The sequence below is a fragment of the Prionailurus bengalensis genome, chromosome B3 (assembly GCF_016509475.1).
Source record: "Prionailurus bengalensis isolate Pbe53 chromosome B3, Fcat_Pben_1.1_paternal_pri, whole genome shotgun sequence".
NCBI lineage: Eukaryota > Metazoa > Chordata > Mammalia > Carnivora > Felidae > Prionailurus > Prionailurus bengalensis.
In genome coordinates, this window is record NC_057355.1 from 18,917,442 (window position 1) to 18,933,237 (window position 15,796).

Sequence of the window (15,796 nt, forward strand, 5' to 3'; positions counted from 1 at the left end):
TAGCCATCGACCAATGGTTATTCTGGTTGCACACTAACAAAACTTAAAAACAAGCCTTGAAAGCATCAAACTTATGACAACACCTTGACTGCATACAAAAACAAAATACACTAGTTGTACTACATACAAAAACACTATTTAAAGGCATACAACAAAATCCATCATCCAACAATGTAAAATTCAAAATGTCTCACATCTATATTAGTATATGTGCTGCTGAAGTGAGCACTGCCTGGCATCTAATGAAAAATTACCAGGCTTGCAAAGAATTTGGAAAATATGGCACATAACCAAGACAAAATTCTATGAATAGAAACAGAACCAAGAATATCAGAGATGATGGAATTATCAAACAAAGATGCTAAAATGGCTTTTGTAAATATGCTCCATATATTCAAGAAAGTAGAGAAAAACACAAACATAGTAAGAAAAAGGGAGGATGCAAAAAAGACCAAAATATAATTTATAGAGATGAAAAATATGATATATGAAATTAAAAAACACACTAGATGGGAATAACTGTTGATCAGACACTACAAAAGAAAAACTGAAAGATTGTGAAGACATAGCAATAGTAATTAGTCAAAATGAAGCATAGAAGGGAAATAAAAAGACTGAAAATGAACAAAATATCATTGATTTCTGGGCCAATGAAATGGTCATGCAAGTGCCACAAGAACAGGACAACAGAAGGGATAACAGAAGAAATTCTGAAACATTTCTTAGGTTTGATGAGATCTGGAAACCCACAGGTTCAAAGAAGCTCGACAAACTCCAAGCAGAATAAACATTAAAAAAAAAAAATCTTGGGGCGCCTGGGTGGCGCAGTCGGTTAAGTGTCCGACTTCAGCCAGGTCACGATCTCGCGGTCCGGGAGTTCGAGCCCCGCGTCAGGCTCTGGGCTGATGGCTCAGAGCCTGGAGCCTGTTTCCGATTCTGTGTCTCCCTCTCTCTCTGCCCCTCCCCCATTCATGCTCTGTCTCTCTCTGTCCCAAAAATAAATAAACGTTGAAAAAAAATTAAAAAAAAAATCTTATCAAGATACATCATGATCAAATTGCTGCAAACCAGTGCTAATGAGAACAATTTTAAAGCAGCCCTCCCCCCCCCCCCCGCAACAAAGAGCATATTTGTTTAGAGGAACAAAGATAAAACAGACATCTCATCAGAAAGCATGTGAGGCAGAAGATAATAAAGCAGCTTCTTTAAAGTAGTAAAAAGAAAAAGAAGAAGAAGATAAAAAAACCCTGGTATCTTAAATTCAGTAAAAATATGAAGAGAGCCAAAAATGGTAAGAATAAAGGGAAATATTAAAAAAGTTAACATTTTATCATTTTAGAAAATAATTAAATGTTCAAAACAAAAAAATAGCAACATAATATGGCATTTTTAGTAATGTGTAATTAATATTTATATGTAGATGTATATTTTCATATATAAACATATGACATTTATTATATATTATTAAAATGCATGATGACAACAGCACAAAGCACAGGAGTAAATAAATAATGCAATAAAATGAAGCCTTTGAAACTTCTATAAAAAATACCGTGTGCTGGGGGAAGAAAACATGATGCACCTCTACAGAAAGGGAAATGGACATAAGTACCAATAGGTGGTGGTTCTCAAACAGGATGAGAACATCTGGCAACATCTGGAGACATTTCAAGTTGCCACAACTAGGGATGGGATTGCTACCAGCATCTGGCAGGGAGAGGCCAGGGGTGCTGCTAACCACCGTACAGTCCCCAGGATGGCCCCCATGACAAAGAATCATCTGGTTCCAGGGGTCACCAGTGCTACTGTAGAGAAACCCTGAGACAGATGCAGACCTGCCAATTGCAGAGATGCTTCCAGAACACATATCACTCCTGGGGAGGAACGCAAGTGTGAGTGCCAGGACTGCCTTTAGAAAGTGGGAGCTGGGAGGGCCACCTTCTCCAGGGGTGACGGGGCACAAGTGGAGGAGACACGCAGAGCCACCACACCTGCCACCTCCAGTGCCTGGCACCCGACACATTTCTAAAGGCTCTCAGAAAGGCCCGGCCTGACTCCAAGCCCCACAGGGCAGTGTCCAGGGGCTCAGCCTCCTGCAGCCTCCCCACCTTCCCTCTCCAGAAACCTGTGAGTGCCCCTTTCTCACCAGACACTTCAGCAAACTGTTTCAGTGCCTCCTGGATGGCCTCCTTGGTGACTGATCTTCCACAGCTCAGAAAGGACTTTTGCATGAGAGAAACAAGTGTCTTGCAAGTGGGGGGTGGGGGACAGGAAGTAACTGGAAATGACTGACTAGGAAACCATGGAATGTTTACTGCAATGGTTATAATCAAAGATTTCTCTGCCCCTTGAAGTTTAGAGAGCCATCTCACTCACGTTGGCATTTTATCCTGTAAAGTAGGTTGGGCAGTTATCACCCGCAATGAGAAAACAGAAGGTAAAATAATAAATAAATGACTTTTCCAAGGCCTCACTTCTACGTGTTTGGAGCCCATGCTCTCAGATGCCTAGTCTGCCTATAGAGGTACACGCAGTCCTCTTCGTGGGGACTCCTGTTAGGTTCAGGATGGGGCAGGAAGAGGTGGGAGGCCCTCAGAACCATGGTTCTAAACCCCCAGCCCTGGGGGCTCCAGGAATGTCCTTCTCTGATATTATCCTTGGTTGAAGAGAGTTGCCTTGTCCGGAGTTAAGCTCCCTCCCCACAGGGCAGCACACATTTAGCAATAGGTTAATGTCAGGGGACAGAGGTCCAGCCTCTTTGCCACAACTGGACATCTCTGGAGGGCCACCCAGCTCTAGGGTTTTCTCTAGGGTTGGCTGAGGCCTTTGCTGTAACAGCACCACCTCTGCTTAGTTCAGCTCCCTTCATCCCCTCACGGGTATGGAGTCCCACAGCACCCCTGAAATCCCCCTCTATGTGCACATGTGTGCATGGTCTCACACACACACACACACACACACACACACACACACACACATGCAACTGAGTCGGGGAAGCAAGAATGGTACAGAATGTAGGCAGTTTTTTTCCATCTCCTCTACACCTTCGCTGACCTTTGCCCTTACCTGTTACTCTCTTCTGGACAGCCAGGAGCCCAGGGTCATCCCAGAGCCTGGACTTTCCACACATTCTTCATATCATCTTGCGCCCAGAGAAGTGGGTAAAGGAGATTTCTGAGGGGATGTGCATGTAGATTTAGAGGCTCCTACCAAATCATGACATAAATAGTCACCCATTATAGCTCCTATAGGATCAGCTCTGACTTTAGCCTGTGACCCCACCACGGCTGGGCCTTGGTGGAATATTCTAGAGATTTGATTGGTGGTCCCAAATCCAACCATGTGAGTGAGAACAACCAACCCCATTCCCTTGAAAGACACGACCATCATCTCCGGAAATTCTAAAAATGTTACAGAAGTGTACATACAACCCAAGTCTCTTGGAACAACACTGAGGCTGAGGTCTGACTGAAATGAAAGTCTCAGAGCTGGCATGCAAAATGGGCTGTGGGACCACAGGAAGAGTGTGTGTGTCCAGTGATGCTCTCTTTAGGATTTCCAGAGTCCACTGTATGTGGCAAGCAGACACAATTTGCAGAAAATAGCCCCCACTGAGAGTCCAGGGTCCCATGGATGGCACACCTGTTATGCCCCAAACAGAACATAGATAAAGGCATCATGATGCTAAGGCCCATGTGATACATCAAAATGAAAATGTTGTACAAATTAATTTATTTTACCCATTATCTATAAACTGAATGAATCTTCGGGAGTAAGGTTTCTTTTGTGTTACATAAAGCTCTCTTCTGAGACTTATGTGGTGGGGGAGGGATGTGACCGCAGGGAGGGTGTGACCACAGAGATTTGTGGGATATTAACAAAAACAGTGCACCTCTCCCCCTACCCCTGTTTTTACCAGGCTCTCTGGCCCAAGAGCCCATTAATAGCACTTTCACATCCTGGTGTGAATGTGTAGATTTATTAACAAGCCATAAATTGTTCCTGTCTCCTTGTCTAGGCTGATGGAAACAGAAACTCAAGTTCCAGGGGTGCCTGGTGGTGCAGTCAGTTAAGCATCTGACTCTTGATCTCGGCTCAGGTCATGATCTCGGGGTTTATGAGTTTGAGCCCTGCGTTGGGCTCTGCGCTGACAGCATGGAGCCTGCTTGGGATTCTCTCTCCCCTTCTCTCTTCCCCTCCCCCACTTGTGCTTTCTCTCTCTCTCTCAAAATAAACACATAAACTAAAAATAAAAAAGGAGAAACTCAAGTCCCATATAAGATATCTCTGTATGTACATGTGTTAGTGGGCATGTGCATGTGGCTACTTCTCTACTAATTAAATGGAGTATCTGTTCTTCTCAGGAATATATAAAATTCAATTCCATTTTCATGAAATGGTTTTTAAAATCAGGTATGAAAGCTGTCAGAGCATCTTTTATCTCTTCTTATTTAGATCTTCCCCCATCCCTCACCTCCTTTTCAACTTCAGCAAGATATGATCAGTGGTTCAAGGAAACATCAGGGGCCATATTTGGGACAGGGAAAGAAAGGCAGGATTTGAGTGCCTACTGCCATCCTAGGTGCTCTGGCTATGCCCTGGCATCTGTTCCGAGGCCTCCTAGTCCAGGGTGAAGCAACAGGAATCCTGCTGGAGGCAGGGAGCTGGCAAGAGGCGGGTTTGCTCACAGGCCTCTCAGGATACATTTCCCTTCTGTGATTATCTTAGAGCCATGATGGTTGCCTGTTCTACTCTGATTTCTTTAAACAATTCCACACTTTCAAGTTTCTAAAAACTCAAATTTATGATTGTTTCAAGCCACAGAATCCCCTAATGGGGATAGCCCTAGAGAGATTTTCTAAAGAGCATTCTCTATGAAGAGTAGGAATTCATGGATTACTGGCAAGGAGACAATGACAAGTGAGCAAAGTCATGGTAAGACTATGAAGTTTGTAGTAAAAGAATGTAGAGAAGAGCATGCTGTGTAACTTCAATTATATAAGGTTTAAGAAAGTTAAAAATAGTCTATGGGGACAGAAATAAGAACAGTGGTTTCTGGGGAGCCTGGGTGGCTCAGTCAGTTGAGTGTCCGACTCTTGATTTCAGCTCAGGTCATGATCCCAGAGTCCTGGGATTGAACTCTGTGTCAGGCTCCGAGCTGAGCACAGAGTCTGCTTGGGATTCTCTCTCTCTCTTTCTCTCTCTCTCTCTCTCTCTCTCTCTCTCTCTCTCTCTCAAAGTAAACAGTGTCTGCCAATGTGGGAATTGGTGATGACCAGAAGTAGGCGCTAAGAACATTATAGGGTCAAGGAAATGTTCTAAATCTTTCTTTTTTATTATTTTTTTTGATGTTTATTTATTTTTGAAGGAGAGAAAGACAGAGCATGAGTGGGGGAGGAGCAGAGAGAGAGGGAGACACAGAATTCAAGGAGGCTCCAGGCTCTGAGCTGTCAGCCCAGAGCCTCAAACCAGGAGATCATGATCTGAACCAAACTTGGACGCTCAACCGAGTCACCCAGGCGCCCCAAATGTTCTACATCTTAATAGAGTATTGGCCGCTTGGTCTATACGTTTACTAAAACTCACCAAACAATAAACAAAAAGATAATGAAATTTGTGAGGACTGAGTGTACATCCACTGAATGCACATGCAGGGAAATACGTATAAACACACACATATTAAATACATATCACTCATGTTAGGAGGACGTACGTTCACAAACACAGAGCTGCTGCAGAGGCAGGAGAGCACAGCACATGAGCAACATGGGCTGTGAAGTCTCAAGCTTTGCAGGCATGAACCCCACTCCCGTGTGACCTTGGGTAAGTCATGTAACTTCGTCACTCACCCCCCTCTCTTCCTCTAGGAAACACAGAGCACAGTTTGATGTGCAAGGGAGTGGTACACTGCAGTACAGTGGGAAGGACTTGAGGAGGGGGTCATGGTGTCCTGGTGGATGCGTAGCGGTCTCTCCCAGTTCTGCAAGTCTATTTCACAGCTCGGCTGAATGGAGTGTGTGGAAGAAGATTCAAGTTTGAAATTCCTTAAGCCAAGCAACTTTGCATGGTTACTTTTTACAAGTTTATAAACTCTACTGTTGCCTCTTCAATAGATTGTTGTGGGGTTTTTAAAATGTTTTTTAGTGTTTATTTATTTTTGAGAGAGAGAGAGAAAGAGAGGGAGCATGTGTGCGCGTGTGCATGAGAGCAGGGGAGGAGAAGATAGAGAAGGAGAGAGAGAGAATCCCGAGCAGGCTTCATGCTGCCAGTACAGAACCTGATGCAGGGCTTGAACTCGAGAACCATGAGATCATGGCCTGAGCCAAAGTTGGACACTTAACCAACGGAGCCACCCAGGTGCCCCCAATAGATTGGTAAAGTAGTTAATCTATATAAATACTTGGAACTATGGAAATGTAAACTGATACCATTTTTATAATACGCTATTTTAACCGCCAGCCTTTGTGATATTTTACCTCTTGTCCAGCAAAGGGCAGGTTTTACATCCACTGCTAACTACCACGAAAAGAGACCTAGAGGTTTCCTAGATGTTACAAATTTTGTATTTCTTCCCCAACATGCTGATATCGGAGTGTGTCAAAAAGGATCATCAGAATGTGAGTCCCGAAAGTCGTCTGGCAGAAGATGGCTTAGCAAGGGCTCATGGGAGCCCTTGGACTGATGCCTGACTCAGCTGTGGCATTATCTAAGTGGAAGGGAGGGAAGGCTTGACTGACAGCCAAGTGCCAGGCTACCTGGAAGTCACAGGCTCTCCATGACTTGGCACAAAGAACCTGAGTTAATAGTAATAATGGTAATGACAATGGTAGCTGACATTATCATGTGCTTGCCATGTGCCAGATGCTGTTCTAAGGGCTTTATACTACAAGGCAGGTGTTAATATCACCACCTCCATTTTATAGGTGGAGAAACTCAGGCAATCGATGGAAGTAATATCCCTAAGATCACACAGCCAGCAAATGAGAAAGCAGAGATTTGAATCTACACAGAGCCTGCTTCACAAGGAAGTGATTTGAAACTAAAAAAGTAAATACAAAACATGTTCTTACGTTTTCGGAACGTTCAAGCACAAGTTAAAGGATTCGTGCTGGGTTTTATTCTATTATCTTGATGACTCAAGTTGTTTTATGGACTATTTTTTTACCCCCTACAAGTATTTTAAATTAATTTTCTGGTTATTTCAAAGCAACAATAATTAGAAAAGGCAGAGTATTACACGTTAAGAGACCCACGTTCTAGTCTCAGCTTTGCCATAAACTTACTGTGTGACTTTGGTCGAGGCCTCAGTTTCCCCTATTTCTGAGAGGGTTCCTTTCTTTAACTAAAAGAGTTCACCGCGCATAAAGTGTCATCTCTGAACTGAAGAGACGCTGCCTGTCTGGAGCAGATGGCTGGGGCAGGTTGCCAGGGGCCAGTTGCCCTGTCCTGGCTGTGACGGCTGCGTGCAATGCTCCTCCCTCTGCATTTTGGCTGTGCACCAGCCTAAGATGTCAGAGAGACATGCTTGAGTTGGCCAGCACCCAGTGTGATATTTAGAAAGAAGAAAATAAAACCAGAAGGATGATCAAATTCTCTGAAGTAATATTAAACGAAAGCATGCCACCCTCCTTCCAATTTCCTCTGAAAGCACTTCTCGTGTTTGCAAAGAGAATGACAAGACGGATGTATCAGCCCGTCATACTTCCCAATGTGATGTGTGGGCTGGTAGTTCCTCACACCTCCCCCCCCCCCCCCCCGCCCAGTTTAGAGGAACCACTTCGGTTCCTCTGTTATTTTAAGGTCTTCAACAACAGGAGCAAACAGTAGAAGGTTTTCATTCGTCATACACGTGCAGTGACCCTACTATTTAGGAAAAATAAGGTATGGGTATTTCCAAAATTGCTATTTTTAGGATGTGTACTCACTTTTGTCTTGCCAGCCTACCAGGCAAATCCGTGGAGGCCATAAAAAAGTTAATAAACAATTTTGTGACTTTCCACGCCCGTGTGGTTTGTTCCCTTGAATGACGTATTTGTTTGCATATTCAAAACTACTCATTAAGGGCCTAGAAGCTTAAAAAGACAAATTCCCAACCTCTGTTATAAGATTTGAAAGACGTTTTAAGAGGCCTGAGAACTTCTGCAATTCCCTTTTTTAAATATCCAAGAATTAGTCACCTTAGTAACAACTGAGGTGTACATTAAATGCTAACTACGTATTAAATAGAGTTGAAAACTGGCTTGTTAGTTGTTCCTCTAAGAATGTCAACTCCCACCTTTATCTGTCTCCTCCCCCTTTGCAATGCAACTGTGCCTTCAAATGGCATTCTTTAAAAGGCACTTTACGGCTTTGGAGGAATAAGCTGATTTCACAGCCAGTTTTGCCACCGCTATGGAAAACAGAGTGTGCATGCAAGCCAGCTGAAGTCATAAGAACTTCAGGGATTAGGGCTGCGGGGGCCTCCACTACTGCTGTCAAAATGCAATTGGAAACAGCTTTTCCAAAGTACAGCATGAGAAATCGGGAATTCCTGTCCACGGCTCCCCAACGCACTGGGTTTTTAATCAGGCCTGGTACAACACATTAGAGGTCAGAAATATGAAAAATTATGCTGAAACCAAACAAGAGTACCTTCTGGTCTCCAAGTTTTGTTCTGCTTGGATCCCTTCCAGGCCTGTAATTATTGTCACTCACCAGCCATTAAGGGAACCGTTTCTGCCTAGGGACCGGCGCTCCAGGAAGGCTTCATTCAGTGGTGGGACAGGCTCAGTTCAGTGGCCTGCCTTCCTTCCAGCCCCTGGATGTGCAAATTGTCTAAATACTCAACTTCTTAACCTTATCTCAGTCCCTTTAACTTTATCAGTCGCTCAGAGGTAAAATAACTTTTGCAGAGGTCAGGAGAAAACTATTTAGAATATTAATAAACTAGAATCTTTGGATGAAAGTTGTTTGTTTGTTTGTTTGTTTTTTCCTGGGCATTCCTACTTAAGGGAAAGAGTCCACTCTCAAGAAAACAAGTTCAAGTCAGTAATTTATTTAAACAAACAAACACTACTTTCAGAATCTGGTTTGAGATTAATCCAGATGCAATTTCCTATACCTCTGTCTAGATCTAGAAGTTAAGAGATGGTAGAAAACCCAGAGGTCGATTATCGCAATGTCCATTTCATTTGTCAACTCTTCAATAATCTTTGAGGCACATTTACTAAAATAGGAAAACAAATGAATTGAACGGTTGATCAAAATGTGAGCTTATCAGATAAATTGACAGGATACCAGTTACATTACAAGCCACTCCCTCTGATGATACAGTGTCATACTACACATGAATGGTGACACCAAAAATGGGCCCACTGTAACTTCCACCTTGAAAGATTCTTAATTAAAACTCCCTTAAAAGTATGATTTCCAGGGGCACTTGGGTGGCTGAATCTTAAGTGTCTGACTCTTGATTTTGGTTCAGGTCATGATCTCACGGTTTGTGAGATCAAGCCCCACATCTGGCTCTGCATAGACAGCACAGAGCCTGCTTGAGATTTTCTCTCTGCCCCTCTCCTGCTCTCTCTCCCTCAAAATAAATAAATAAATAAACATTTTTTTAAAAAAGTATGATTTCCAGACAAAGAAGGAACTATGATTTTATTTTATTTATTTATTCTTTTACTTGCCTTAAAGGCTCAAGTCAAATTCTGTCTATTCGATAAAACTTTCCCTGGTTCCCCCCCTGGAGTCAACTAGTTTCTGTCTTCCACAATATAGGTGGTCACTAGTAGGTAAATATTCCCCCCCCCCAGATGCTGGGTTGTTTCTCCAAAGGCAGTAATCATATCTTACTCATTTTTGAAGCCTTCCCCACCCCTGTTCTAGGATTAAATCCCAGAACTGAATTCAAAACAAACAAACAAAAACTTCTATTGTCTAAAATGTATTATTAATTTGTTATTACTTAGAGAAGAAGCTGCTTTCAGATAAAAAGCATAGCCAAATGAGAGACAATATTTCAGATGTAGGAGAAAGCTCAGAGGGAGAGCATTATGTGCAAATTGAGTGTTCAGTGAAGGTAACCATAAGGCTCTGAAATACTACTCAACTTTCACAATAAAGCTTACCCCAAACCAGACCAAATTTAGACTTATTAGGACATTCTTTAATGGGGCGCCTGGGTGGCGCAGTCGGTTAAGCGTCCGACTTCAGCCAGGTCACGATCTCGCAGTCCGGGAGTTCGAGCCCCGTGTCAGGCTCTGGGCTGATGGCTCAGAGCCTGGAGCCTGTTTCCGATTCTGTGTCTCCCTCTCTCTCTGCCCCTCCCCCGTTCATGCTCTGTCTCTCTCTGTCCCAAAAATAAATAAACGTTGAAAAAAAAATTAAAAAAAAAAAATAAATAAATAAAAAAAAATAAAATGCAACAACCAAGGGGCACTTGGGTGGCTCAGTTGGTTGAGGGTTTGACTCTTGATTTCTGCTCGGGTCATAGTCCCAATGCCGTGGGATTGAGCCCCGCATCGGGCTCTGCACTGATTGTGGAGCCTGCTTGGGATTCTTTCTCCCTCTCTCTCCCTCTGCCCCTCTCCCCTGTTCATGCTTGTGCTCTCTCAAATAAATAAAAATAAAAATAAATTAAGAAGCAGCAATCAATATTTGGATAAAAGTTTTATAAAAATTACTTGTCTTCTAATAAAAGCAATTTTTTAAAAGCACCTTAGAGACCTACTTAATGGAAAAGATAGTTACCTTTTAGATACATTTTAATCAATAATGATCAAATCGAGAAAATATAAAGAATTCTGGTTAACTATTAATTAACTAGAAAGTTCCACCACCTGGGCCTCACCTTCAATCTAGCAATGAAATCCACTCGTTAAGAACAGTAAGACTCAGACAGCCCTTACCTTCATGAATATACATCTTTTGAGCATCTTCAGGATGAAGTAACACCAGTAGAGGTGAAGGGCTTGCAGGACCATGAGCTGGAGGTTGAGGAAGATGTATGAAAAGAAAGGCTCAAGGTAGTGCAGAGGAAGGATCAGCGTGCAATATAAAATCCTAAAAAAAAAAAACAAACAGAGAAGAGTATTTCATTAAAAAGCACTTGTGAATTTTCAGTGAGAAAACAAATACTTTTTCTCCCAAGGCATACAACATTTAATTCGTTTCTAACCACGTCCAGGAAATCCTCAAGGGAAAACAGTATACTAACATTACCTTTTATATCACTGGCGAGCCACACACACACAAATACAGTCTGCCTCTTGGGAGAAAAGTTAAAGCAAATGGAATTTTTATTGTCACACTGCCTCCACTCCAAAGTTTCTGTACCTGGGTTTCCTCTTTGCAAACAGAAGAGCATACAGAACGCTACTAGGCTTCCCGGGATTTGTAGAACAAATAGGATAATGCATGTTGACATGGAGTTATAATTGCCTTATAACACAATCTCATTTATTTGACAGCAAAGGTGAATGGGGGATTTTATGAAAGTAAATTTTCCAATAAGAGAGGCTTTTAAAGAAGCAATGATTCTATTACTTCCACTTTCTGAAGTGAACTGCATACTTTATTGATTTCATGAACAGACTCCCGGACATCATTGGAACTGCCCTTGATGACCCAGAATGCACAGTGCCTTCAGATACAACTACAGTGTGAAGGGCTACCTGTTTCCTTCCCAAACTTCATACACTACCATGATCTTAGAGTTTCTGGATAGGTTGACTTGTAAGTATATTATTCTAATTATAAAAATAATCTAAGGGCATCTGGGTGGTTCAGTTAGTTAAACATCTGACTTCGGCTCAGATCATGATCTCATGGTTCGTGAGTTCAAGCCCTGCATCAGGCTCTCTGCTTTCAGCACAGACCCAGCTTCAGATCCTCTGCTCCCCCCCTCTCGGCCCCTCCCCCACTTGTTCTCTCTCTCCCTCTCTCTTGCTCTCTTTCTCTCTCTCTCTCAAAACAAATAAATTTTAAAAAATCTTTTCATGAGGCATCTAGTTGGCTCAGCCAGTTAGGTATCCAACTCCTGATTTTGGCTCAGGTCATGAACTTGCAGTTCATGAGTTCAAGACCCAGGTCAGGCTCTGAACTGACAGCTCAGAGCCTGGAGCCTGCTTTGGATTCTGTGTCTCCCTCTCTCTCTGTCCCTCCTCCTGATTTTCCTCTGTCTCTCTCAAAAACAAACAAACAAACAAAAAAACAAATTAAAAAAAAAGTAATTAAATGAACTCTAAACTCTGTATAACAAAGATAATAGCCATTTATCCATTTTATGTATGCCAATCATTTTTAAACACTTAGGAATTATAGAAAAATATAAAGAGGTTAAGTAAAAGTCACCTAAAATCTCACAACTCACAGGTAACCCAGTACATTTTGGTAAACGTAACTGAAGTCATTGCTCCTAAAAATACATTCTTTAAGTCTTTAAGTCTTTTTTCCCCTTCCTCATCATCACATAATTTTATATAACAGAAACACACTTTGCATGTGATTTAAAAAAATTTTTTTTAATGTTTATTTATTTTTGAGACAGAGACAAAGCGTGAACGGGGGAGGGTCAGAGAGAGAGGGAGACACAGAAGCAGAAGCAGGCTCCAGGCTCTGAGCTGTCAGCACAGAGCCCGATGCAGGGCTCAAACCCACAAACCGCAAGATCATGACCTGAGCCAAAGTAGGACGCATAACCGACTGAGTCACCCAGGCGCCCCTGCGTGTGATTTTGTATCCTGCTTTTATGACTAAATAATATGATACAGGGAGATTTCCGTGTCAATGACTCTATCTATATATGAGGGATCAGCAAACATTTTTGTAAAAGGACGGATAATAAATAATTTAGGCCTCTGGGCCATTTGGTTACGGTTACAACTACACAACTCTGCCACTGTAGTGTGAAAGCAGCCGTAGAGATACATCAACTAGTGGGTGTGGCTGTGGGCCAATAAAACTTTATTAACAAAAATAGTCAGTGGGCTGGATTTGGCCTGTGAGCCAGAGTTTCCCAACCCCTACTATATGCCATCCTCTAAACAGCTGCACAGAAATCTATTTACAGATATCATAATTTATCTAGTCCCTTATTGATAGCTATTTGTTTCCAAAGTTTCATTACATTATAGAGAATACTGTAAGAATTACTTGTAAAGATATTTTGATAGAACCGTTTGATTGTTAGAATGGCTAAAATCCTTAATCAGAAAGTATACGCATTTTACATTTTAGAATATGTTACAGGACTGCTTTCAGCAAGACCATACCAGTTTATAGTCTTGCATTCAATGTATGAGGGCACCTGCTTCCTTGGATCTTGAGCAACATTGTACTCTGTCAGCCTCTACCTAAAAGAACATCACATTGTTGATAGTTACATTTGTATTTCTTGTGAAATGAATATACGTGTGTGTATATATATTTATATTTTATTTGGTTACTTTGATTTATACATTGGTGAACTGCTTCTTCATGGTATCTGTCCATTTTTCTATTGGGGTGTTTACTTTTTCTGTTGACTCATAAATGTTCTTTACATATCAAGCACAACATTATTTTTAAAATCATATTAGATATCATCACATAGTCTCATTCTTTCAACCTTGTTTATTTTTTTTTTTTTGGGCGGGGGGGCAAATCAGCTTCTAAAATATTTTTGTAACCAAATTTATCAATTTTTGCCTTTATAGGTAGCCTCCGTGTTACACTTTAAAAGGCCTTTCTCACCTCCATCATTATAAACTATATTTTCCTGTATGTTCTTTTTTTTTTTTTTTTAATTTTTAATGTTTATTTTTGAGACAGAGACAGAGCATGAGTGGGGGAGGGACAGAGAGAGAGGGAGACACAGAATCCGAAGCAGGCTCCAGGCTCTAAGCTGTTAGCACAGAGCCCAACGTGGGGCTTGAACTCACAGACTGGGAGCTCATGACCTGAGCTGAAGTTGGACACTTAACTGACTGAGCCACCCAGGCACCCCTCCTATATGTTCTTAACATAACCAGCTCTACCACTTAAAATCCTGGTTCTATGTAACCTTGATCCACTTCTCTGTGCATTTTCTCAATTGTAAAATGGAGCAATGATTATCTACTTTATTCATTCAATAAATATTTATTGAGCACCTACCAAAGTGCTACTTGGCACTTCATAGGAGCCAGGAATGTAGCAATGAATAAAACAGACCCAAATCCCTGAAGTGCTAAGGCTCACATTCTGGGGCCTGCATTCACAGGGATTTCAGGAAAGAATGTACAGAAAGCCTCTTTGTCATTCTGATTTGCTGGATCTTTGGGGAATTGTGTGCCTTTTTCTGTACTCTCTCAGCCTAGAATGTCCTCACCTGTTCCCTTTTATTTTTTTAATTTTTTTAAAATGTTTTATTTATTTTTGAGACAGAGAGAGAGAGAGAGAGAGAGAGAGAGAGAGAGAGAGAGAAAGCAGGGGAGGAGCAGAGAGAGAGGGAGACACAGAATCTGAAACAGGCTCCAGGCTCCAAGCTGTCAGCACAGAGCTTGAAGCGGGGTTCGAATGGTGACCTGAGCCGAATCATGACCTGAGCTGAAGTCAGATTCTTAACTGACTGAACCACCCAGTCACCCCGCCCTTCCCATCTTCAGCTAAAACTCTTTTCACCCATCAAAGCAAGCACGGGAGCCTCTGTAACAAGTCTCGGTGCTGTTCTGATCACCTCTGAATGTATAGTATTTCTCTAGGCTCCCCCACTACCTCCTCCTTTAGAGCATTTGGCCCGATTCATTCAACCTGCCTTGTACTAATAGATGCTTGTACGTCTTCATCTCTGTGCCCTCCCTTCACCTGTTCCAGGGGCTTGCTCCTTACTAGGTCCCTGATAGGGATTTGTCAGTATCAAAAACAGTAAAGGAAACTACTCAAAAGCATCCACTTTACAGATTCTACCAGGGAATGTGAATAATGCAGTTACTCATTGTGATCCATGCAAAGGAAAGAAAAGGGGTTCTGACTGACCTGCGATTTCCCTATTTCTCTATTCTTAAAGGGAAGACACAGAAAAGAGGGTTCTGGTTGGAAGGAACCACATGTACAGGGCCCTTGGGTGGGAGGCATCATGGAAAAGTCAAGGGCTAAAACAAGACCGGTGCAGCTTAAGGGAGAGGACCGTTAGAGGGGGGCGGTGTGAGACGCCAGTGGAGAGGTGAATGGAGCCACCTCATGTTGGCCTTGCATGTCATGGCATCAGGAAGCTTTGCTGGATGTAGAAAGGGGAGTGATACGCTAGGACTAAACTCAGCAGAGCAGGATTCCCAGGCTGAGGCCATTCCGGGGCTGTTTTCTTGCCTCATAACCTGAGCACATGTCACTGAGCTTCCTGGTCCTGGGACAGGGTGGAAGTCACCCCCTACCCCTGTGACAGGGAGGCTCCAGGGGGACACACGGCCAGCTTTGCAAACTGTGGAGTCCTAGAAATGGAGGAGACTACCATTAAAATGCAAATGCCTTCTGAGAGAGCTGCAGAGAGGAGAGAGACAAGGCGTGGGCTCTGGAGCCTGGTAGATTAGGATCATGTCTCTCCTGCTGTCTTCAGCGAGTTACAGAACTGCTCTGGGCATGGTTTCTTCTGTCAGATCAAAACAACACCACTCCCCTCGTCAGACTGTCAGACTGTCGTGAGGGTTAGAGGAGTTGACAAATGGGAAGAGCTCAGCATACAGGAAGCACTCGAAAATGGTAGCTGGGACTATTACTGTCACTACTGTTGTGAGGATGACTGCTTTTCCACCCACCTGTTCCCACTACAGGTGGCTTATGGGGTGGGAGGGGAGTGCAG

At 42.6% G+C, this 15,796-nt stretch overlaps 1 protein-coding gene across 1 annotated transcript in view; it reads right to left on the reverse strand.

Moving 5' to 3' along the window:
* CERS3 (ceramide synthase 3) overlaps positions 1-15,796 on the reverse strand; it is a 106,023-nt gene that overhangs the window by 22,562 nt on the left and 67,665 nt on the right. Inside the window, exon 11 of the mRNA XM_043554795.1 lies at positions 10,890-11,043. Within this exon, the coding sequence (XP_043410730.1) occupies positions 10,890-11,043 (154 nt within the window). The remainder of the gene's footprint in view (positions 1-10,889; positions 11,044-15,796) is intronic.